Source organism: Epinephelus fuscoguttatus, linkage group LG5 (assembly GCF_011397635.1).
Source record: "Epinephelus fuscoguttatus linkage group LG5, E.fuscoguttatus.final_Chr_v1".
NCBI classification, from domain to species: Eukaryota; Metazoa; Chordata; class Actinopteri; order Perciformes; family Serranidae; genus Epinephelus; species Epinephelus fuscoguttatus.
The window spans coordinates 7,315,377-7,338,865 of NC_064756.1; the positions used below are offsets into that span (position 1 = coordinate 7,315,377).

General features: G+C 43.0%; 1 protein-coding gene across 2 annotated transcripts in view; it reads right to left on the reverse strand.

Annotated features, from left to right (window-relative positions):
- Positions 1 to 687: 687 nt before the first annotated feature.
- The window catches only part of pxylp1 (2-phosphoxylose phosphatase 1), a 31,771-nt gene continuing 8,969 nt past the window's right edge, over positions 688 to 23,489 (reverse strand). Inside the window, exons 1-5 of one of the 2 annotated variants that reach the window (XM_049575495.1) lie at positions 18,015 to 18,118; positions 13,098 to 13,286; positions 11,167 to 11,293; positions 2,702 to 2,841; positions 688 to 2,503 (exon numbers count right to left, since the gene is read on the reverse strand). In XM_049575495.1, coding sequence (XP_049431452.1) covers positions 1,479 to 2,503; positions 2,702 to 2,841; positions 11,167 to 11,293; positions 13,098 to 13,286; positions 18,015 to 18,111 — 1,578 coding nt within the window. In that variant the 5' untranslated portion in view covers positions 18,112 to 18,118 and the 3' untranslated portion in view covers positions 688 to 1,478. Of the gene's footprint in view, positions 2,504 to 2,701; positions 2,842 to 11,166; positions 11,294 to 13,097; positions 13,287 to 18,014; positions 18,119 to 23,489 lie in introns of those variants that run through there. The other variant, XM_049575496.1, reaches the window with a different exon arrangement.

Sequence of the window (23,489 nt, forward strand, 5' to 3'; positions counted from 1 at the left end):
CTCAGGAATGGCCCAGGGAATGTGACAAAGAGCTCAAGGCATCGACCTGGTCTCTCTCCCAATCTGATCAAGCATCCGTGGGACACGCTGGTATCCCATCTCACAACCCATAGGACTCAAAGGATCTGGTGCCTACGCCCTGGTTTAGGACAACACAGGGCCTGTATCCATGCACCAACAGGTCAGAGCCAAGTCCAATCCACAGTGGGGCCTCTGATCTGTCAAGGCATGGACACAGGACATCTGGGGTACGGCCACGTCCCAAAGATGCTCAATCAGATTTGGATATGGGGAATTCAGAAGCAAATTTGACGCCTTGAGCTCTTTGTCACATTCATCTGGCTGCTACTGAGCAGTTTTTGTGGTATTGCATGGTGCATTGTCCTGCTGGGGGGTCACTGCCATTAGAGAGTGCCGTCACCGTGAAGGGGGGTACTTGGTCTGCAGTGTTTGGGTGGATGGTGAGGGTCATTTGGCATCCACATGAATGCAGGACCAAAGGTCTCCCAGCAGAACATTGCACTGTAACGAGATGATCGATGTTATTAACTTCACCCACCAGTGGTTTTAATGTTTCAGCTGATGGGTAGACATGGACTTGCAGCGTTCTTCAGGTCACATGCTTTACACCAGAATACCACCAGAAAACCATTCCTCAGCAAACCAGTCACAACTGATAGAAAAACGTCTAGTCAGAATGAACCTTTATTTAATTCAGTGTTCTACAAGCAAAAACATAAAATGGAATGTGATCATGTGTATCACCAATTAATATAAATACAGATGTTCTGTAGCTGTAAATTAATGTACGGGAAAAAACTAATTTGTTACAGAGTACCGTAGTCAGTTTTACTAAAACAGAATCAATGTGTCAAAACAGAAATAATAACCCTTGTTATTAAACAGACAGCCTAACACAATGAATAAACATTAAAACCCATAAAACCCATACAGTAAAAGAAAGTGACATATGAGTCATATTGAGTAATGCGGCCAAAACTAGCCCAAAGTGTAATTTTCATGGAAAAGATTTATTATAAACAAAGTATTTCCCAGGAATGACTAGCACAGTATTTCCAGTACAGTATTTCCAGCATCAAAATTCCCTTTTCTTGCAAGCATTTTGGGAATACTGGAATTTTAAAATTCCATGGTATTATGGAATGTCGGAATAAAGTGGCTAAGTGCCATACAACTTCCCTTGAATGACCTCTCTTCAGACAAAATACAGTATTCAAAAAAACGAGTTTGTAAAAGGTTAGAAATTGATCTTATGAAGATATGACATACAGTACTGTGTGTTTGCCACTTTGTGCTCAGGAATGTAAAGGACTACATTTAAAAGATGTGGAATTTTAGAGTTTGAGGCTATGAGCAGCATGAAAGTGCACAATCTTCAAAAGTGGAAAAGGACTAAAAAACAAGTACAACCATCTGCCAACTCTGCGCCCTTACTCAGTCACCCTCCTCTCCATCTGTCAACCAGCACGCCTGTAGCAGGCCTCCTGGTAGGAAGTAGCGTTGACAACACTGAACATGTCTCTCCTGACAAAAGACAGGAAGTTCTTCAGAGGGCAGAGGGGCTGGTTGGCGTGGCGGTCGTGGGAGCGACAGAAGGTGGTGTGAAATGTCACATCCTCGCCGTTGTACAGCACCCTGATGAACAGTTCCCCGTCTTTCGCCTTGGACTTCTCACCTTTACCAGCTTTCTTCTTTGCTTGTCCTTGCGTGGCTGGGGGACTTTTCCACAATTCAAAGACTAGCCTCGCTGCAAACCGTGGAAAGCGGGCCTCCTCTAGTCCCAGGGCGCTCAGCAGTGGGGCCACGGTCACGTCGTGGCCTGAAGAGAGGGTAAAGACCTCCTCGGCCCCTGCACGAGGCTGTCTGCCAGCCTCATTGTCCTTGGCAACACGCTCCATCTTGGTGGCAGTTCGGTTGAGGTAGGGGTACATGGCGAGGATGGCGTATTTATGGTACAGCCCCACCCTCCTCCGATCCACCTCATCATCTAGCTGCTGTCTGCGAATCACAGCAAACTGGGCCATTGTCAGACACCCTCTGGTGCCATCTCCCATAGGAACGCATGGGAACGAGATGCCATGACAGAGGTGGCACAGCAGCGAGTCTATAGGGTTTGCAGCTCGGAGCTGGCGGGTCGGCAGACCCAAAGTCCGTGCCATATTGGCGTAGGTCCTCTCAAGTTCGGTATCACTCACTCTGAGCCGATACTGCCTCCTCTGTTCTTCCTCCAGGTATCTGTTCCTGGCGGGGCAGTCGCAGGCCGAGCCGCAGAACAACGTGCTCCACTGGTGCCGCACAGTCACTTTTGACCAATCAAAGTCTGGGAGGAAGCCGTAGAGGAAGGCCAGTCCACTCTGGAGAGTGCGGCTCTTACCTGTGGTCTCAAACCATAGCTGGCGGGGTGACCAGTCGGAGGGGAGGAAAATGTGGCGCTTGTAGGCTTGCTGCAGGAGCTGCCCGTTGCGCAGGTGCTGCACCACACCTGGAAAAATGGAAAGAAGATGGTTTGTCTGACATCTGGACTCGATAAATGCTTCTTAACAAAGAGGGTTAAGAGGGACAAAAGGCTCTAATGCATAAAATAAAACATTAATTTGTAGATGAATGAATACTGGTCTATGAAAGTTAAGGTTAACCTCTGGTGGATGATAAAAAGAAAAACATCTGGTTCCTTGCTCACCTGTCTGCGTGAGTTCTCCCATCTCACAGGCATTGTGGTTGGGCAGACGAGGAACGGAGCCCAGTGGTGAATCCCAGTGGCCGCGACTTCCCTGACCCATGTGACGGATGAAGGGGTTCAGCAGGGGGTGGGAAGGCTTCCTGAGGGTGGTGAGGGATGACAAATGTTAAGAGATGGTCCACGGGTGTGCATTATTTCCAGTTAACCACACAGTTTCATCAGTGTACCACATTTAGACTTGTGGCTAAAAGGTTGCTCACTGCTACTGCTGCGGCTGTGTCAGCTATTTGGAATAATATCTACTGCAAGCAAACATGGTGCCACTTAAAAGAATAGTTTTACTCCATCACCATGGTATTCGCAGAATACTCCACTTCAGCCCACAGTTATGCAAAATAATGTCACACACAGGAAAACATTCACTCTGAAAATGGTTCAGTAGACACTGGGGAGCTTCCTGTTGAAACCACAGCTTTTATTGTTGGCCTCTGACAAACAGAGCAGCTGTCTCAACGTCCCTTTGGATTCAAAGCCTGTGTGTTTGACCTCTTGGAAACTAAATATTTAAAGGAACATGCCAGATGAGAAAATACATTTTAGAGGATTTTCTTGATTTAAAACACCATCACGATTCAAACATCCAAGAAGTTACTTTGCAGTTAATCAGATTTATTCTCCTCTCACTTGGTTTCTAAATACACAACAGCACAAAACAACAACAGCAAGTCTGAACAACAAAATGTGATTTTGCTTGAACAGAATTTCCACAATTAATTTTTGTTTTTTCAGTATAAATCACCCACAATTCTCTTCTCATGTTAAGGAAAGGGCATTTTTCACAGCAGACAGTTTGACATGTCACAGTCGCAACAGAAGTGAAAGTAATCAAATAATCGATAGCCAATAGTAGGATAGTATAGTACTGTTTTGTGAAAACTGAATGTGAACTGCTTTATTCAGTGGTTTTTACCAATTTAAATCACCTGGTCTGTTTGTTTTGGAGAGGACGAGACCTCTGTGGATCAAAAAAAAAAAAAGATGAGCACATTTAAGGTCATCAAAGAAAACCGTTAAGCAGACATAGCACTGGGTGAGCAGCCCGTCTGCGATGTATCACACAGCAGAGAGGAAACACTGATTTGATATGTGAAACTGCTTTAATCTGTGTTTTTACCAGTTTTTGTCACCAGGGGTCTCATTTATAAAACAGTGTGTAGAGCAGTTTCTACAATCAGGCTTCCACCTCAACATCTGCGTCGCCAATTTCCCGTCTCCAAAATGTTGGTTATCATGGGTCAAAGTTTCTCCCATTAAGTCTGTTTTTATAGATCACACCTCTTCCATGGCCTACGCCCCTTTCAGGAATTGTTTCGTGTTTATAAATGAGACCCCTGGTCCGTTTGTTTTGGAGAGGAAGAGACCTCTGTGGATACTTCAGCCCACAATAAAAACCTCACAAATAGTGAACACTTAAGGAATTCTTATCGGGAAAAGATTAAGTTGGTTGAGGTCTGCAATTCTCTCGGCTAAATGCCATGAAATTTTATACACTGGACATTTAAGTCATAATTTGGATGCAGGACTTCTACATGTAAAAATATTTCTACACTGTACTATTGATTGATTTTCTTAGGTAAAAGATCTGAATACTTTTTCTACACTACAAGCACAAGCCAATACATTATTCAATGGATAGAAAATTAATTCAAACAAATTTCAATAGATTGACAGATTATTAAGATAAAATGCCAAACTTTTGCTGACTCCAGCTTCTGTAATCATTGAAAACTGAATAACTTCAGGTCATCAATCACTGGTGGGACTATAATAACTGTTAGTCGCAGCCCTGTAAGAAATGCAGCTATTAAACATCAGTACTTCACATAAAATTACAACTGTCTTGGTCATGATTTTGTTCCTCAAAACATATACAACCAGCAGAAATTATAATTTGTAGATGAGGAGATGTGTTGTAGTAATGACCATTTGAATCATTTCTTCAGCAACATTGCAAAATATTTTCCAGCCCCAGCTTCTAAATGTGAAGATTTCCTGTTGTTCTCTGTTTAATATCAATATGTAGACTTAATTTCTTTTTATGCTTATTTGTTGTGACAAAACAGGAAATTTGGTAACGTCAACCTGAACTATGTAAAATGTTGATTATCACCACTGAATTCCCTCAATCAAAAAAACATATTAATAAATATGAAAATAAACACAGGGAGGAGCCAATGACATTAGTTTATTGTCAGTGTACAGTGAATAAAACCATTTATGAAATAATATAAACATGTTCAGTATGTAACTGCACGTGCGGGCCACTTCCTACATCCACCACCAGGTGTCCCTCTAACACAACGCTGCTGGACTACAGCACAGTTCGATATGTGTGGGAGGGAATATGGGAGATGGAGATATAAAAAGATGAAAGAATGTGTTGCCTTGGGACACACACTCACATATTTACACATATACGAGCACAAACACACACACACACACACACACACTGACACACGCAGGGACGAGGGCAGCAAGAGGAGCAGTCGGTGATCTGATAGATTAGAGATGATTGAAGATTACAGTTTAATATAACAAATCTGTGGGAGCTGCAGCTCAGCTCGCTCAGATTAAAGGAGCCCCCGCACACACACACACACACACACACACACACACAGACACACACACACACAGACACACACAGTTTCCATAGTGATCATGGAGTGGTTCAGGAACATGACATAAAAAACGACCTTCTGCCATTAAAATCCCGCTTGTGATTGTAACTGACTCAACACAGTCAACGCAATCTAGCATCTAAAGCCACCACCTACAAGGACGATTATAGCTTGACGGTTCCCTTTATTGTCTAAAGGAAAAGCTTCAAAGCACTCCTCTGGTCCTGCAAACACCAGCCTACATTTTGTGTTTTTGAGGGGATTGTTTCCTTTTGTTGTCACGTTGCATAAGCAGCTGTTGTCACCATCTCTCCGCTTGCACTTAAATATTCACTTAACTGTAATATATGCAGCATCAGGCGCATGAATGCATGGGAGTGGTGAAATGAGTGAGATACTGTGGCAGCCAGTGCACCATTCTGCTCTGTCATCAGGAAATCAGTTAGCTGAGGGGAGTTTGGGGCAGTCTAGATTTAATTGGCTACAGTGGGAGACTAGACGTCAGCGGATGGGGACACTAGTGTGGACAAAGAGCCAGCCAGGCTGTCTATTAGGATGATTGTTGCTAACCAAAGATTACAGAGCCCAATTACATTAAGCAGGGATTATTATCACTGGATAGGACAGGGAAGGAGATTAGTGGGGAGGGAGGAGGGGATGGAGAGATGAGGAAAAAGAGGTAGTATAAATGAAGAGGAGGCATAAGCAGAAAGGCAAATGAGATGATGTGGTCGAAACTCCGGGGGAGTGCAAGACGCAGATTAAAGTAAATGGGAGGCAGAAAGACAAAAACCTTGACAAAGACTGCACTGGTGGAAGATGAAGAGGAAAGAGAGAGAGGAGATGTTCCCTGCTAAAGAGAGCTCAGTTAACCGCAGACAGAGACAGTGGGTCGGCGAGCTGGTGCCAGCTCACACGCGCGCGCACACGCAAGCACACACTGAGCTCTCTCTGCGGAGACAGCCCTGGGCATATGCTAGTTCAGATCTCTTTAATTACACCCCAGTCTAAATAAAAACACAACTACCTACATCATTATGAGAACACACAGAATATTTAGCAAGCTTTTAATATTCAATCTGCCTGTGAAATAAGCACGTTCAAACCACTAATAATCCACACACACTCTGCAGCTGAACTCACTCAGCCCCAGCGTGGTGTGTCTGTGTACCTCCAGTTTCCTCAGATCTTTACTCCGTCTCAAAGAGAAGAGCTGCTATTAAATCAGATGAAGAGTTTACAGCCATGGTAGCAGCTTCGTGAGGCTGTACTTGAGCACAGCAGTGCTCCCAGCTAAATGCTAACCTCAGCATGCCAACATGATCACAGTAAATTAGATTCCATTCACCAGCTTTTATGGGCATTTCCAATTTGGGCATTAAAATACAGAAAGAGAAATGTCATGAGAAGTGTTTTAGGCTTTGCCAAGTTGGAAAAGTTGATCTATCCACAAAAACAAAATGCAACAAAGGCCAATGGAAACAGTAAAATCATGACCTACATCAAGCAAGTGATTTAAGCCCAGTTTAGATCAATGATTCACCACAAGACAAGCTGAAACTTGCAACGACTTGCATTCTGCAACGTTTTGAAAACCTGCCAGTTCACACCAATACAACCAGACATATATAAATAATGGGTGCAACTATCAGTCAATGAGAGAGTGTGTGTGTGTGTGTGTGTGTGTGTGTGTGTGTGTGTGTGTGTGTTGAGGCAGCAGTGACCCACCGTGCGATACTGGCACACATGAGGACAGGCAGGGACGGAGCGAACATGCCATCTGTGGTTATTTTGACTTGATGAGCAAACTCCACCTCAAGCTGATTGGTGACAGGATACATGCTTTATGTTCTAAAACCAGCCGCAGGCGATTTGACCAGCTGAGTTGCAGGTGACAACATCAGCCAGCTTGAGTTGAGCTCAGACCGGCCAGTTCACACCGCTGCAATGTTCTAAAACTGATTGTCATGTCCTGAATCATCGGCATGAATTGGGCTTTAAACGTCCAACAGAAGCTTCCACTTCACTGTAGAGAGGAAAAAGTAGCAGACGTTCAAACATCAGATTAGTGTGAAGTGATGAGGAGACTGGAACCTTCCACCAATGAAAACATGAAGCAAACTGAAATGCCATATTTCCATCTTGCTTTCCACAAGGTTTTCTACTGTTTGGCTGGTGTGCTTTTAATTGAATCACCTCGTTACGCCTCTTCTTTTGTGGAAAACAAATTTCAAAAACTTAGGCCTTATCCACACGTACACGGGTATATTTAAAAATGTCCTTTTTATTTTAGAAGTTTTGGCTTTTCGTCCAATTGCAAGCTGCGTTTTAGGTCACTGAAAACAGATCTTGTGATTTTGTGAAACTGTTTTGTCAGATGTCAGAGTGTGCGCTGTCATCTCCTTTGTAAAGCATCACAAATGAAGCAACATTTCACACAATGGCAGATGTGACTAAAATAATGCCAGCTCTTACTTTATGGACAGGACTTTTTTTTTTTTTTTTTACATTTTTACACATTAATGTACAGTTACTCCTCCACTATACTGAAGAACAGAGGCGTTGGCATGTGTCATGGAGGTCACTGCTCCAAGTAGCCTTCTGCTAATAGCTTTATATTTTCCATGCTTCTGACTGGTCAGCATCTTCTTCTTCTTTGTGTGGCTTTAGGATTACAGTTGTATCACTGCCTGTTAGTTTGGCAGGCTCTTGACAGCACCTCAATTGTGTTTTGTGTTTTCACTGAGACAGATTTTGTCATTACAGAGCTGATATGGGCGGGACTTTTTCTTCTGAGGATGTTCGAGGGGAAAACCCTGTTTTCAAAAAAATGTTCATGTGGACTAAGCTAATACTTATATTCTTTATCATGGTTTTCCTACATAATATTTAATAAAAATAAATAAAATTTAAAAAAAAACTATGAAACGGGGACTAAAGTCTGAGACTAGCGGACGTATCAGAATACCAAGTGTAGTTAGCATTTTTAAATTGTTTGTGTTTTTTGTTAGCTTGTAGGCTAACTGGCAGTGGCTGACACAGCATTAATGGATTATTAAACTTACAATAACATCTGCTATGATGGGGTTTTTAGTAAATAGTGAAGGGAAGCTACAGGGTCCAGTTTACAACCAAAAACTGCTGTCAAAACTTTCACTATGCTAATGCTAACTGCTAACGCTATCTGTGCTGACAAGTCAGTTCTATGTTTCTTTGCTGGTATTGTTTCCACTGTCATTATGTGCTTCCTGTATTAGACAGCGATTGGCTGATGTACCCAATCTAGCTTGACCGGCGTATGTTTGAATCTCAGATTTAAGAGAAGTGCACAGACATCGCCCCCTTCGTGACAAACTTTGCACAGTTTCAAGTCAGTATAGTCAAGGTCAGACATTTTAGAGGACATATGAGAAGAGCACATTTTTGAGTGAAGGACGACTTTAATAATTTTACTATTGAGCCAAAAATGCCTTTTGCAGCAGCGCCCTACTTCACACACACACTTTGATGTATTCACACAAGGAGGGAGCGCAGTATTCCAGCCAGAGGGTACGACTGTTGGCCACAGAGCAGCTCCCTGAGCAAAGGGAGAAGATGTAAGCTCATGGCTACATCAGTTCAATTCAATTCAATTTCTGAACGGAATCCAACATCCATAATACGTCTCATTTGCTGGATGGCTTACTTTCAGCTCCAGTTCAAAGATCACGGGTAGAGACAATATCTAATAATTAGATGTCCATAGCAGGTTATCTGCATCCTGTCAATCTGAAATGCAACTGTGTGTCACCGTGCCCGCTCTGAGGATTACAGCGTGCCTGCTCCATCCAGATGTGCAAAGCTGATGTGAAAGCTTTGTGCAAAATTAAGTCACTGGCTAAATCTGAACTCAGGTACACTGCCCAGAAAAGGGGATTGGTCACAGTGAATTTATTGACCGTATGGTCTAAATAAATCATCCAAGAGGATGTGTGTGCTCACATCAAAAGCCATGCCGCCAGGCTAAATATTCTGGTTTCAAAAATAGCAGTTTGTTATCTTAGCACAAATGTGTATCCACATGAGGAGTTTGCATAAATTTGAGTTAATGTATACACAGAAAGCGGGTGTGAAAGTGCTGATTTCAAGCTTCCTCTGAAGCTAGAGCACAGAGGCATCCTGGCCTTTAATAACTTCCTATCAGGAACCCTCATCCAGCCCACTTGAAAGAGCAGCAGAGTCAGTGTGAACAGAGCCTGGCTGCTTACCGTTAAAAAAAAAAAAAAAAAAAAAGACAGGAAAAGATACAGATGAGAGAACGGAGCAAAAATGAATTAAAGAAGATAACGATATTAATAATTGAGCTTTCATGTATTTTTCCACCCCCAGTTCTGTGGGGAGTTTCTGCGGCAGCGACAGTTCTGCCTCACCAAAGCTGCTCAGTGAGCATGTTGCTTAAATCAAGTGAGATAAGACCCTCATAACTCTGCGTCAACAGACTCCCCCCCCAAACACACACACACACGTTAATGCGTCTGCATTTTTGTGTATCCATCTGCACCAAAGCACAGCACAACAGATGTAGCAAACCAAACCCACCCGCTCCCACTGACACACACAATAACACTGGGACACCGGGGGAATTGTTGAATTCTTCAGTTTAATGCTTGTACACATCCGGATATTTGGAATGTAAAACAAATTCATTACCGCTGCCTGTAAGCCTCACAAACACCACCAAAAAGAATGTAGTACCGCTGTCTATTTAACACACACAGCTCATTTTCTGACAGCAGCTACCAAGCTGGCAGTTTTTGTCGGAGGATATGAGAAGCTGTTGCAGTAATTGGTGTCTCACTCTCTCACACTTTCTCCTTGTTAGGCATTACACAGAGGTAGCCGGGGCTCTGCTCGGGAAGCCGGCTTAAATCCCGGTGGCATTTTGTGCCCTTAACTCTGACCTGGATTAATTGAAACTGTGGGAACAAAGCCTGTATCTTCAGACTGGAGAACCCAGTGAAAAGTGTAGGCTTTTTCCTCATTAAGCTTTTCATTTCTTTCCTGTTTGCTGTCTTCATAGTGTTACTTAATTACAGCACAATGAGTCAAATCACCATAAATAGCCTGCAATATAATGCAATTAAATGCAACAATATCATGAGTTGTTGTTTTTTTTAATGCAGCATGTTTTTCAGTGGAGATGTTTGATTCGTAGCTTGTATTTCATGCCTTTTGCATTTGTTTTCTTAAGCAGCAGTGTGCAGTGCTCTTTCAGGCGATGGTCCAGTTTAACATGTCCCCAATTCCAGATCACAATATAATTTCTTTTTTTAGAAATCTGTAATTATACAGTGCTACTTTTCTGTCACTTTGAGGCTTTCCAGCCAACTACTGGGTTGACACGGCCAAGAAATCTGCCAAAAAAAAGATTCTTTCAACATGTCCACCCTCTTCAGAAAATGTGGATAAAACTGTATAAATGGAAGGACTATCACAGGGCTGACACATAGAGACAGACAACCATTCACACTCACATTCACACCTACGGACATTTAGAGTCACCAGTTAACCTGCATGTCTTTGGACTGTGGGAGGAAGCTGGAGCACCTGGAGGAAACCCACGCTGATAGAAAACATGAAAACTCTGCATAGAAGGGCTCCCCCAACCCTCTTGCTGTGAGGTGACAATGCTAACCACTGCACCTCTGTGCCGTCATTTATTCCCACAGTATGTGCAAATTTGACTAGGACGTAAAAAGGCTACATGTCATGCTTGTATTAAATACAATGTAGTGAACATGTTTGTACCTGCTGAAGGACAAGGTGCAGTCAATGGCGGGCCGTTTGGTCTTGGGGATGTAGTAGAGTGGATAGCGGTCACCATGGCGAATCATCACCTGGACAGACAGCAGCTTGTAGTCAGCAGGACTGTGACCTGTCAAAGGAAACTCTCGTCAGCATCCACAGCTTTTACTGAAGCTTTTAATGTTTTTCAGCTCATTGTTTTGGTTTTACAACCCACAACTGAATCTTATTACACTCATTTTGAGATGCAGCAGGCAGATACTTTCAGGGTCAAAGCTCTGTTAGCAACCTTTACACCACCTGTCCAGCGCCAAAGGGTGGACAGACTAAGGTAGCAATTAGCTGGCGTACAGGGAGGAGCATTTAGCAACTACAAAGCCAAATGTTGTTCTCAGGAGTTGGAGGAGAAAAGAACTGACCTAACAGACCAGTTAATAGTGGACTTTCACCCATTTTCCATTGTCACTCTTGGCTGCGCTGAGTAAAGCCATGCTGCGACGATTTGTGTTTCCATTGTCAGTTTAGACATGCCATGCCACGCCAAGCCGCGCCGGACCTTATTTGGAGTAGATCCAAAAGCCAGGCTGCCCACCCTCAAGTGGGTAGCTGTGACGTCTCGCCAAACGCAGCCAACCCCCGACAATAACAAATAACAATTGACTTAGATCACCCCGCTGCTTTTAAATGTCATCACTCAAGACAAGCTGTCATCAGTTTAAGACACACCTTCAAGAAGGCAGCCCTGTTGTAATGGAAATGCAAATCCCTGCTGCACTGGTCTGACGACTCAAACCAAACCATGCCAAGCCAGCTCATGACTGTCAGAAAGGGGTGTTTGACTTATCAGGTGGACAGAACCCAAACATACAGTGTTTCACTGTATCTGCTAAATGTGCCAAAGAGCAAATGTTTGCAAAAAAGTTAGCTTTAAAACCTTGAATGGTAATAGTATGCCAGTGTTGTGTCTGCAGCTTGTTTCGCTGCCCCTAGTGGCCACGAAAATCACCTGCTTATTTTAAAACACCCTGAAGACCTAATGCTACTCTAACCATTAAAACTAAATCACTGAAATTGAAACAGTGCTCAGGAGAGTTAATGCACGTCACCTCTTAGAAAAGCAAATGTTGATTTAACAAATCTTTTGGCCACGCCACAGCAGCAGCCCGAGGAACATCAAACAAATTTGCTCACTGTCTGTGAGTGCAGAGAATGGACTGTGGTCTGTGGGTGTGTTTGTGTTTAACAGTAAATTAAGTAGATAGGAGAAACCAGGACACTTAGAAAATGATCATGTCACTGGGAGGAAAAACACCACCTGAAACAAGAAAACTTGTTCCTGATTGATTTTCAATAACTTCCCATCTAAATCAAAGAGACGTAATGGATTTTTCTTCTTTGGAGACTAAACTGCCATCCGGAGATAAACAGAGTAAAACTCAATTAGCGGAGGCTGGTGCAACTTGTCTTAGGCAGTGAAGGATTTTTATATGATTGCCTCGGGCTTTGCTGACTTTTCAATGAAGGAAAAAAAACACAGGGCTCCATGCCACTGTGCTATAGAGAGGGAGCACTGCAGCATTATGGATGATGCAATCTACTGAAAATGACTTTCGCACAATTAACACATCCCCCGAGTCCTGACACACTAAATCTGACATTATTACTATATTAAGTATTTATGCACTGTCCATCAAACTGGGTGATTCTAGCAGTGGGAGAACTGATCCAAATTTGTATTTAATGCTCTGAAACAGTGATGTTGCGACACTTGCTGCTGCCACAGTGGAAAGAATTAACATAAGAAGTTCATCGCCTATTGCTGCTCCCAGATCAGTTCATATTTAAGACTTCCGGAAACACAAATCGTAGATGTAACCAAGGTCAACATCACATATCACATCCACAGGTTCACAGTCTTTATTAAGCCCCCTCACCTTCCCAGGAATGTTCGGTGCGGTTCGGGGTGTTACAGTAACCGTAAGCCTCAGATATGGGGTTGGGCTCCTGGGTGTGAGGCGCGGGGAACACCCTCTTCCTGCTCTTCCCCAGAGCCTGCCCAACACCTCCATCTGCAGCCTGGAAGGGGCGCTCCTCCAGTATGGGAGTGGTGGGGATCAGGTTCACTGTAGACAAAATGAAGCAAAGTTAGAGGAGACACAAAGCACAGCTAATGAGAGTGTTGTTAGTTTAGCAGGTATTTGGTCATAAACAAAAGTGTTGACCTGATGATGGCGCTGGATAAAAAGTGAAAGGATCATCACAATAGCCTCAATTCAGCCTGTGGCAAAATGAACACCTGCACCAGATTTTATAGCACTTGATCCAACAGTTTCTTATGGTCATGGGAGGATCATGAGACAATGGGCCCCTAGATACAGACATGTAAAAGGCCCCACCACCTCTCCCACGCAGGAGGGAGACACACAGACCTTATAGTTGTTTAGCCTCTTTTTGTGGTCATTTTGTGTCACTTTGTAGTTTTGAGTCTCTTTGAGGTCGTTTCGAGTCTCTTCATAGTTGTTTTGAGTCTCTCTGTAGTCATTTTGAGTCTCTTTGTAGTTGCTTTGTGCTTCTATGTGGTCATTTTGTGTCACTTTGTAGTTTTGAGTCTCTTTGTAGTTGTTTTGAGTCTCTTCTTAGTCGTTTTGAGTCTCTTTGTAGTTGCTTTGTGCTTCTATGTGGTCATTGTGCTCCACTTTGTAGTCGTTTTGAGTCTTTTTATAGTTCCTTTGTGCTTCTATGTGGTCATTGTGTGCCACTCTGTAGTCGTTTTGAGTCTTTTTATAGTTCCTTTGTGCTTCTATGTGGTCATTGTGTGCCACTCTGTAGTCGTTTTGAGTCTTGTTATAGTTGCTTCGTGCTGCTATGTAGTCATTCTTGTGTTTCTTTGTAGTCATTTGTCGTCTTTATGTAATTGTGTTTCTGTATGGTCATTTTGTGTGTCTTTGCAGTTATTGTATTTCTTTGTGGTCATTTTGTGTCTCTGCAGTTATTGTATTTCTTTGTGGTCATTGTGTGTCTCTTTGTAGTTGTTTTGTTTCTTAGTAGTCATTTTGCAACTCTTTGTAGTTGCTTTGCACTTCTCTTTGGTTATTTTGTGTCTTTTTGTAGACATTTTAAGTCACTTTGTAGATGCTTTGAGTTTCAGTGTGTCCATTTGTAGTCATTTTTTGTCTTTCTATGGTTGTTTTGGCCCTTTTCATAGTTGCTGTCACTGTGTGTCTCTGCAGCTGTTTTAGGCGGCTTTGTAGTTGTTTGCTTCTCTTTGTAGTCATTTCATGTTTCTTTTGATTATTCTGAGTCTCTTCCTGGTTGGTACATATCTGTTTGAGTGACATTTTGGAGGTGGAGGCCAGGGTGCCCTGACACTGTGGGCCCCTGGGCCTGTGCCCAGTAGGCCTGTTCCGTAATCCATAATAATGGATCAACAAATGAATAATCCATAGTGACATTAGATAAATTATCAGGAGAGGCACTAAAGTCATTAGGACACATCGTCTGGGAAGGATGAATGTCTGAACAAAACTGAGTGTTGAAATACTTCACTGTATAAGTGCAAACTTTGACCTAATGACGGCGTCTGATGAAAGGCCAAGGGATTGCTAAGGTCATTTAGATTTATCCTGGAGACCATTTAATGACAATCAGTGCAGCAGTTGTTGAGATATTTAACTAGAAAGCAATGTCAACTTTATTTTTTGCACTAAAGGAAAAGACAGAGGATTCATTATCTGGGGACCATGAATGCCTGCACAAAATTCTATGGCAATTCAACCCAGAGTTGTTGAAATATTTTAGCCTGGAACAAAGTGGTGAACTGACTGACAGACCAGCATTGTGATCCCTTGGGCCACACTGCAAGCATGGCTAAGAAGAGAGGGGAAGTAATTTTGGCAACTGACAGGATCTAAAAGAAGGATCTAAAACGTAAATTTAAAGAGTTGAGAAACATTTCAAGACAATACTTCATAAATGGGACCAAGAAAAGTAAAAAGGCCAACTGACGGAGCAGTGACACAGTGGCTAAAATTAAGAAATCCACAACTGTAGTTCATCTCCATGTCAACAGCTCTGTACCGCAAAACCCCTCACTGCGTTGCCCGGACACCAGTGGCCTGCGACCCCTGGCAGAAAAGGTCCAATAAGAGCAGAGATGTTGTGGGAACTGGAAGGCCCATTCACAAAGATCCAACTCTGAAGAAAAAGAAGTTGAACCCATATGGCCCTTTGGCAAGAGGGATATCCAAGTCCTACTTATGTCACATAGACACACACACACACACACACACACACACACACACACACACACACACACACGGAAATTCAAGCTTGCAAGTCAACTATGCAAATATAACATCCTGCTGTAGAGAAAGAGGAGAGGCCAGGCCTGTTCCATCATAAAGCACAAAGAGCTAATGGTTTCACATCGCTGTAACTACCCTCAAACTTAAATTACTTACACAAGTATAGGCGTACACATAGTGTGAAAAGTACACTGTCTCTTTTCGCTCTTGCATTCTTCGTCACACACACACTTTTCCATTCCCTCATCCCTCCAGCTGAGCTCATAAAGTTCACTGGGTTGCAGACATGGCATTTTGTGCAAAGCATGTTTGCTCTATAAAACTGCTCCCAGGATCATGTTTTAGTGATAGCACTCAACAAAGTCTGACACCAATACTCCTTTCTCTGTTTTATATCATTGTTAAAGTTGTTGTTGGGCTTTGGACCTTTGGTCTGACAAAACAAAGCAATCTAAAGAGATAATCTTAGGCTCTGGGAAACTGTTACAGGCATTCCACTAGTTTCAGACATTTTATAGACTAAACCCTTTTTTTTTCATTTTGGTGTCATTTGGCAAAAAACTCAATAATTATCTACAGACCAAGAGAAAACCAGAATTCTGCACCTCCTCGAGCTGGTGACAGGTGACTTTGGCCAATCACAGGTCATTTCAGAGAGAGGGTGTTCCTATTGACTTTTCTACAAATGCAGATGTGCAAGCATGTCCCTTTGGTGAAAGCCTGAGTTGTAAACAACTGCATACACTGCAAAGCAACCCAAAAAAAGGAAGACAGACTTTTTTTTTTTTAAAAAAAAAAAGGGTCTAAAAGAACAGTTAATATCAGCAAAGCATTTCAGAGATGGAGAGAAATGTTGCTTATGGTTTAGCCTTCTGTAACCATAGCTACAGGCTCACAGCTGCGGCTTTATGCTTACGTTTATGCAGCTAACATTAGCTAGAGCCTCGAATCACAGTGTGTATCACAGTGTGTCCTCCGCCTGACTGCCCACAGCTGCAGACCACCTTGCCAGGAGAAGAGCGGGCAGCAGGCCCAGTCAGCAGCTGCAGCAACCTGAATCCAGCCGGTGCAAACCCCAGCTATGGAGGATCGGACAACCCAAACTACCCAGCTCATAAGCAAACTTTCTGTTGCTGCCTTTACATTGGTCAGACCTGCTGCTGTTGTCCACCAGCCCGCTGTGAGACCTAACTCTGCGGGGTTTGCGCTGGCTGAATTTGAGCCACCACAATTGAGCCAAAGGTCAAGTCTGGAGCTGCTTCATGCTCTCCTGCCGGCGAAGCAACCCACTTTAGCGAGGAGTAGACAGAACGACGGTGGGGGGGCTAGCTTGCTAATTCATGTCTCATTTGTGGTCTGATAAACAGAGAGGGAAACCAGGACAAGGAGGGGTGGGAATACAATGAAATAGGGTTAAAAAAAATCAATGTATGGGAAACGCTGGGTTACAGTATGAAGAGCATGCATATGCCCGTGGTCATCTGGTGGGAGGGGCTTAGGACAGAGAGGGGAGAGCTGCAGGAGGAGGGTGTATTTTCAAATTCTGCCTTTTTATCCCAGATTCCTGCTGACCCCAGATGTATTTGTAAAAATAATCCACAGCTGATACGTCACATTGATTTTTGGATGGTTCCAGCTTTTCCAGTGTGATAATTAGCTGCTTTTCTTTGTGTTGCATTTTGGCAGATTTAATATCTTTGGGTTTTGGACCGTTGGTGGGACAATATGAATATGTCAGCTTGTGGAAATGTCAGAGCCACTTTTCACTATTGACCAAACAATTAATCAGTTAAACAAAAGAAATATCAAGAGAACAGTACCTGCTGAAATATTTTGTTGCTGCCCCAAAACCGTGATTGCATCACTATAAAATCAAGCATTACTAATGCTTATACAAAACCTCAATACAATGCAAATTGTTCAAGAAAATGTACCATATTGCTTTAGAAAATAAAACTGAGATTCACATGCATTTAAAGGACTAAATAAGATGAGACAAAATGTTCACTATAACCCGTAAAGCAGCTGTCTCATGGAGCCAGGCGTCCTTTATCTACAGGAAGCAGACTTTTCTTCTACAGCCATTTCTCACTTCTCTCTCCTCAACAGCAAGACATTATTTTATAACTTCATCTGAACAGCTGACACTATTGAAGCACAAGTTGCTGAAAAGGTAACAAGAAAGTGCCAAACAGGCGTTTTATTCTGACTATCTTGTAACAGAAGAAGGTAAATACTGGACAATGTGATCTCAATCATGGCTGTTAGTTAATAGTTACAGTGATTAAGGAGCAAACTTCATCAGCAGCACTGGGAAACTTATCAGCAAGGCACAACGCCTAGTATCAAGTCAGAGCAAAGACATAATAAAAGTCAGACAAAGCCAAATTCTGCTGAAGTTTACCCAGAACAGCATGGCAAGATATTTTTAAGTTAAATAAGTGGTGAACTTCATGTGAATATCGTCTCTATTTCCAAATAGGTAGTAGAAAGGTCTTCATTAAAACAGTGTTGATATTCTACATGAAGATGTCAGCATAAACTCACCACTGACGAGGAAGAGGAGAAGGTGTGCGGCGAAAGCGGAGACCATTTTGACGACTGCTTGGTAGCTTGAGGTCCAGCCACGCACACTGGAGCTCATTCATTACCACAACCTGTCCCCCTCTACACTGTGTGCCCCATACACTGCCACCCTCCACCCCCAGCTACCCATCCACATACACACTCACATACACACACGCCTGCCTGGACTTACCAAACTTCTGGAGGCCAACTCAGCCGCAGTCACCTACACAATGGAGCTTTTGTAACTCGCTGCCAAACACTACTGAGTGCACATACAGCAAATGACACACAGCTCGCTGCAGCCCAAACACGACATGACAAATCCATGCACCCACACTAAATGTGGCCAGTGTAATAAGCATTTAGGACTTAAAATGTCTTTCCAACTTTGTGTCCACCTACATGAGATCTTAAAAACACAAAAGGAGGCTGCCTGAGAGGGATTTCAACGAAGCTGGGAGCTCAGTTTGATACTTGTACATCATTTATCTTGAATTCTAATAGTGTAACACTCCACTTACACACACACACACACACACACACACATAAACAAACATGCATGAATCCTAGCTCACAACTCCAGAGCTAAACATAGTACACCCTGTTAAGTCCTCCACCAGCGTGTTGTGGAACCCATCATTATGCACACACAGACACAGCTTGACATCTACTTGCAAACACCATAGCGATAAGGCGATAAACTGTTATTTACGGAATGTGGTCTGGCCTGACTCTGAGGGGTTTTGTGCTGGTAGCACGATGGTAATGACCAAAACCAAGTGGAGAGGTTGTGACAAATACTGACACAAACTAAGTACTGTGTATGTGGACGGACACGGCAGCCTCCAGTTGTCCATCAAAATGCCCCGGACTAAGAATTTTCCTAGTCGACCAATAGTCGTCATTTAGGGCCATTAGTTGACTAGTCGCCTGCATGTTTATGATATCAATTTAATTATTAAATGATATATTTTGGTGGTTTGAGTTGAAGGTGTGAGAAAGAATAGTATCAGTAACATTGTTAACACTGTGCTACATTACAGAGAAATACAAACCGTACTAATGAACCTTCATTAATATAGGCCTATATTTTATCTACAAGTGCACGTCACACACTGAGCGAGCCGCCTGTTAATGACGCTGTGGGCTAATGGGCATGTAGCTACTTCCATGTTTCAGATGATACGTCATGTTTGTAGTCGACCAATGAAGATGAGTTTACATATCACCTTGGGTTCGTCCTTCACCTTCTCAAAATGATCCCACACTTTGGATTTCCTGCCAGACATGTTATTAACTAGCCTGTGGAATAACCGCAGGTACCAGCCCTGGAAATTAGAGGCTGTACACGTTGCATCTTGAACCACCTGGAAATGGCTGGGCGGTACTCTTGAGCCTTTTTGGTACCAGTTTTAAGAGCGTGGCGACAAGCTGCGTTGTTTACCTGAAATCCTGAGTGCAGAGCTGACCTTCTTCCAAGAGCTGTTTATAAGTGTGTAGGCCTATCATCCATGGGACAGATGTAAAGCTCAGGGTAGCCCTGCACTAACATGATCAACTTTTCCGTATTTATCAGACTGAATATTTACTGAAGAAGGAAAGGACATCTGTCAGCTGTGATTGGTTTGTAGCCTGACTCCAGTCTGACTGTTGAGCGTGGACACTTCCTGTGTCTGTCCCTTCGAATTAAATTCCCACATGGTCCAGTCATATAGGTTTTAATTTATTAACAAGGCACAGCTCCTAATAGAGTTTAATGTTTGTTTTTTGGGGATTTTTTTTTCTGCGACTAAGCGACCAATGAAATCTTGACGACCCTAACCTCTTTAGTCGACTATAATGGGGCAGCCCTGGATATAACCAAGTTAAATTTAAGACTCTAAGACCTTTTTTATACCACCTCTTGAGATTAAAAATCAAAATATACAGAATAAAAATGTAAATCTCTAAAACAAGCAATATAAAACACAACCACTACAAGGAAAAGCCAAAAAGTATGGTAACATGAACTACAAATACCGGCTCAGACACACTGTGACACTGACATATAAAAGATTGTGTACAAAAATCCTGCAACAGTGCTTTGAAACAGCCGAGAGGAACCAATGAGAGCAATTTTAAGTCCTTCTGCAGAGGATTCCACATATAAGGAGCTGCAGACATAAAGGCTCGCTTGCCAAACTCTGTACGTACCCTCGGTGCAGACAATGGAAACAAGATGATTGTAAACAGTCAGGCTGGAGATATTTTCGCTATAACGTGACCGAAAACATTTGAGACCCATGGAATTTGAATTTGAGACAATTTAATACTTTTTAAGGCCATATACTAAGAAAACTCTATTTAAGACATTTTAAGACACCCTGTAAATTCTGCTTCTTCTTTGACACTGGAGACTACACCTAGAGCAACACGGCAAGTTAAATAAGCGGTGAAATCCGTGTAAAGATGTTCCAGATGCTGAGCAGTAAAGTCTTCAATAAAAACATGTTGATTTTCTATTTGAAGATACTAAATAAACTCACCACCGACGAGGAAGAGGAGAAGGTGTGCAGCGACAGCAGTGACCATTTTGATGACAGCTCGGTAGCTTAACGTCTACCCTGGTGCACTGGAGCCAAATCATCATCACATCCTAAATAAACAGGTGTTCACAGAATGTGGTTTGACCTTAATTTAAGGAGTGTCTCCTCCTACCTGGTGGAGTCTAAGTACTGTGTTTGTGGATGGACATGGCAGCCTGCAGCTGTCCATCATAACAGACCTTCTAATTCTGATGGCAGATTTTACACATCACATTTTCTGTCACGTGCACTCATCACCTGGGCACAAAAGCCTTGTATAAAGTCAGAGTGGAGACATGATTAAAGTTCAACACGAATCACATGTATTGGCTCTTGCTCACGGGGAACTAATCAAAATCAAAACTATTCACAACTGGAGAGGGGAGCGCTATGTGGCGTTATAAACAATCCGCAGGGATACAAACCGTATCGGAGCACAGATTAACATTCTCCTCAGCACATTTAATTAAGCACTAATGCTAGGCAACACAGAGAGAGCTGGGAGTGTACTGATAAGACCCCTGATTGCCCACATGCTGTTCTGAATCTTATAAAACAGACTATCTTATCATACTGAGTGTGATCTGATATTTAATTTTAGTCTGTATTTAAAGTGCACAGTGGTTAGCATCGTCACTGCACAGATAAGCCCCAGCCCTCCTGTGCGGCGGTTCTTCCTGTGTGCTCTCACCATATCTCTGTGGGTTTCCTCTACATGTTTCCGTTTCCTCCTACAGAGTGGAAAATGCTTATTAGGTGAAGCAGGAACTCTAAATTGCCAGTTGACATGAATGTGAGTGCAACTTCCCTTTCACGTCAGTAGTTTGGTGTAGTTGGCACAGAAAAAGAGGAAACAAGACCAAGAGTCTAAAGCCTAAACGGCCACTCTGTGAAGCTTTACTAAAAAGTGCTCACATCAGCAGCTTTACTATATGCCTACAATGACAAATGCATCTGTTCCTGCTCCACGCGTGAGTGCCTGAAGTCAATTTTTTTCTTCCTATGTGCTGATCCTTCTCTTTAAGTGCACCTGTGTTTCTTCTTGAGTATCATGGAATAAAGATGGTCCTCCAGCACACTACTATCTTCAAAGTTACAATGAATTTATTTGAAGGCTTTTCCAAGCAAATATTTATATTAATTAAAAGTGCAAGTATATATCCAGTTTGGGGACCTAAGAATTGCATCTCTGCTTTTTGCAGATGATGTGGTACTGTTGGCTTCACATCGTGACCTCCAGCATGCACTGAAGTGGTGTGCAGCCGAGTGTGAAGCGGACGGGATGAGAGTCAGCACCTGCAAATCTGAGGCCATGGTTCTCTGCCCAAAACAGGTGGACTGCCTCAAGTGAGGGAGTTCAAGTATCTCGGGGTCTTGCTCACATGAGAGGGTAGAATGGAGCGTGAGATGGATCAGTGGTTTGGTGGCAAAGCTTTCGATTTACTGCTCCATCTACGTCCCAACCCTCACCTATGGTCATGAGCTCTGGGTAATGACCAAAAGAATGAGATCGCAGATACAAGAGGCCGAAATGAGTTTCCTCCATGGGGTGGCTGGGCTCAGCCTTAGAAATAGGTTGAGGAACTTGGACATCCAGAGGGAGCTCAGAGCAGAGCCGCTGCTCCTTAGTGTCAGATCCTCCTGGGTGCCTCCTGCTAGAGGTTTTTCGGGCACGCCCCACTGGTAGGAGGCCCTGGGGCAGACCCAGAACACGGTGGAGGGATTACGTATCTCATCTGGCCTGGGAACACCTTGGGGTCACCCAAGAGGAGTTGGAAAGTGTCTGCCTGCTGCCCCTGCGACCCAGCCTCGGATATGCGACCCTTTCACCATTCCACGAATAATTCTTGAGATGCCTCTGTGTCCTGGATGTAGGATGAGCCTGAGCTGTTCACAGCACAACAGGCAACTGCCAGAGTCTTAAATTTCACAGCAGCTAGCCTGAAAGTTGATGAGGTATTTCACTGTAGACTGGTCTATTGTATGTTCATCATAAGTGTCCATACAGTGTTGACACAGCGTAATACAGAAGTATTTAAAATGTTCTTTATTTTTATAATGAAAACAGTTTACCAAAATGGACAAAGAGGATTCTGTCCATCTTTGACATTGGTGCTATTGTCTGTTTAAAAAAAAATGAAAAGAAACAGATCCTTACACATTTGTTTGGTTGTTTTTTTGCTGTACTGAACACACTCCCAACCATGAGTCCTGAACCAGGATATGAACCAGACCGTGACCTCTGTGTAGAGTCACACCCATACTAGTCAGCAGGCATCACTGATATTTACCATAGAAGTACAGCTCTCTGCCCTGAGTTAGCCTTGGGATAGGGTGGCTAAAAGTTAAAGTTTAAAATAATCTAAGAGCAAAATTAAGGTCGACCTTTTGTACAGAAGTGTATCCAGCTTCCAGTTGCACTCCCCTCCCTTCTCTGAAAGCACAGGGGCAATCAGTTTGTTCCAACGGTGAGTGCCGACACTAGAAAGTAAGAATGTGAGGAATGTGGAGGAAAGAATTTGCAAAGTGCTTGGAGCTCTGCCTATTTAACACTTCACGACATTTGTTAGTGGATTGTTGTTTTGGAAAAGTTACAAAATTGGCGATGAGACATTTTCACCGCTCTCAAACTGTCTGGACGGCGTTTCGTTTGAAGTATGTGTGGGCCTTAACTGCACAACTTTTGTCTCTCTTTTCCCTTAAAACAAGCATTTATTTTATTCCAGCTCTTTTTATCACTGTGCTTAAACCTCTCTCATCGCTCACAGGCAACCTGCCTTTTTATTTCTCCTTTTATATCCTCCCATGACATTCCCCTCTCCCTGTGAATCTACCAGCACTCCTGGAGCACTTAACTCCCATCAAGCTCTGCTTCACCTTTCCTCTCACT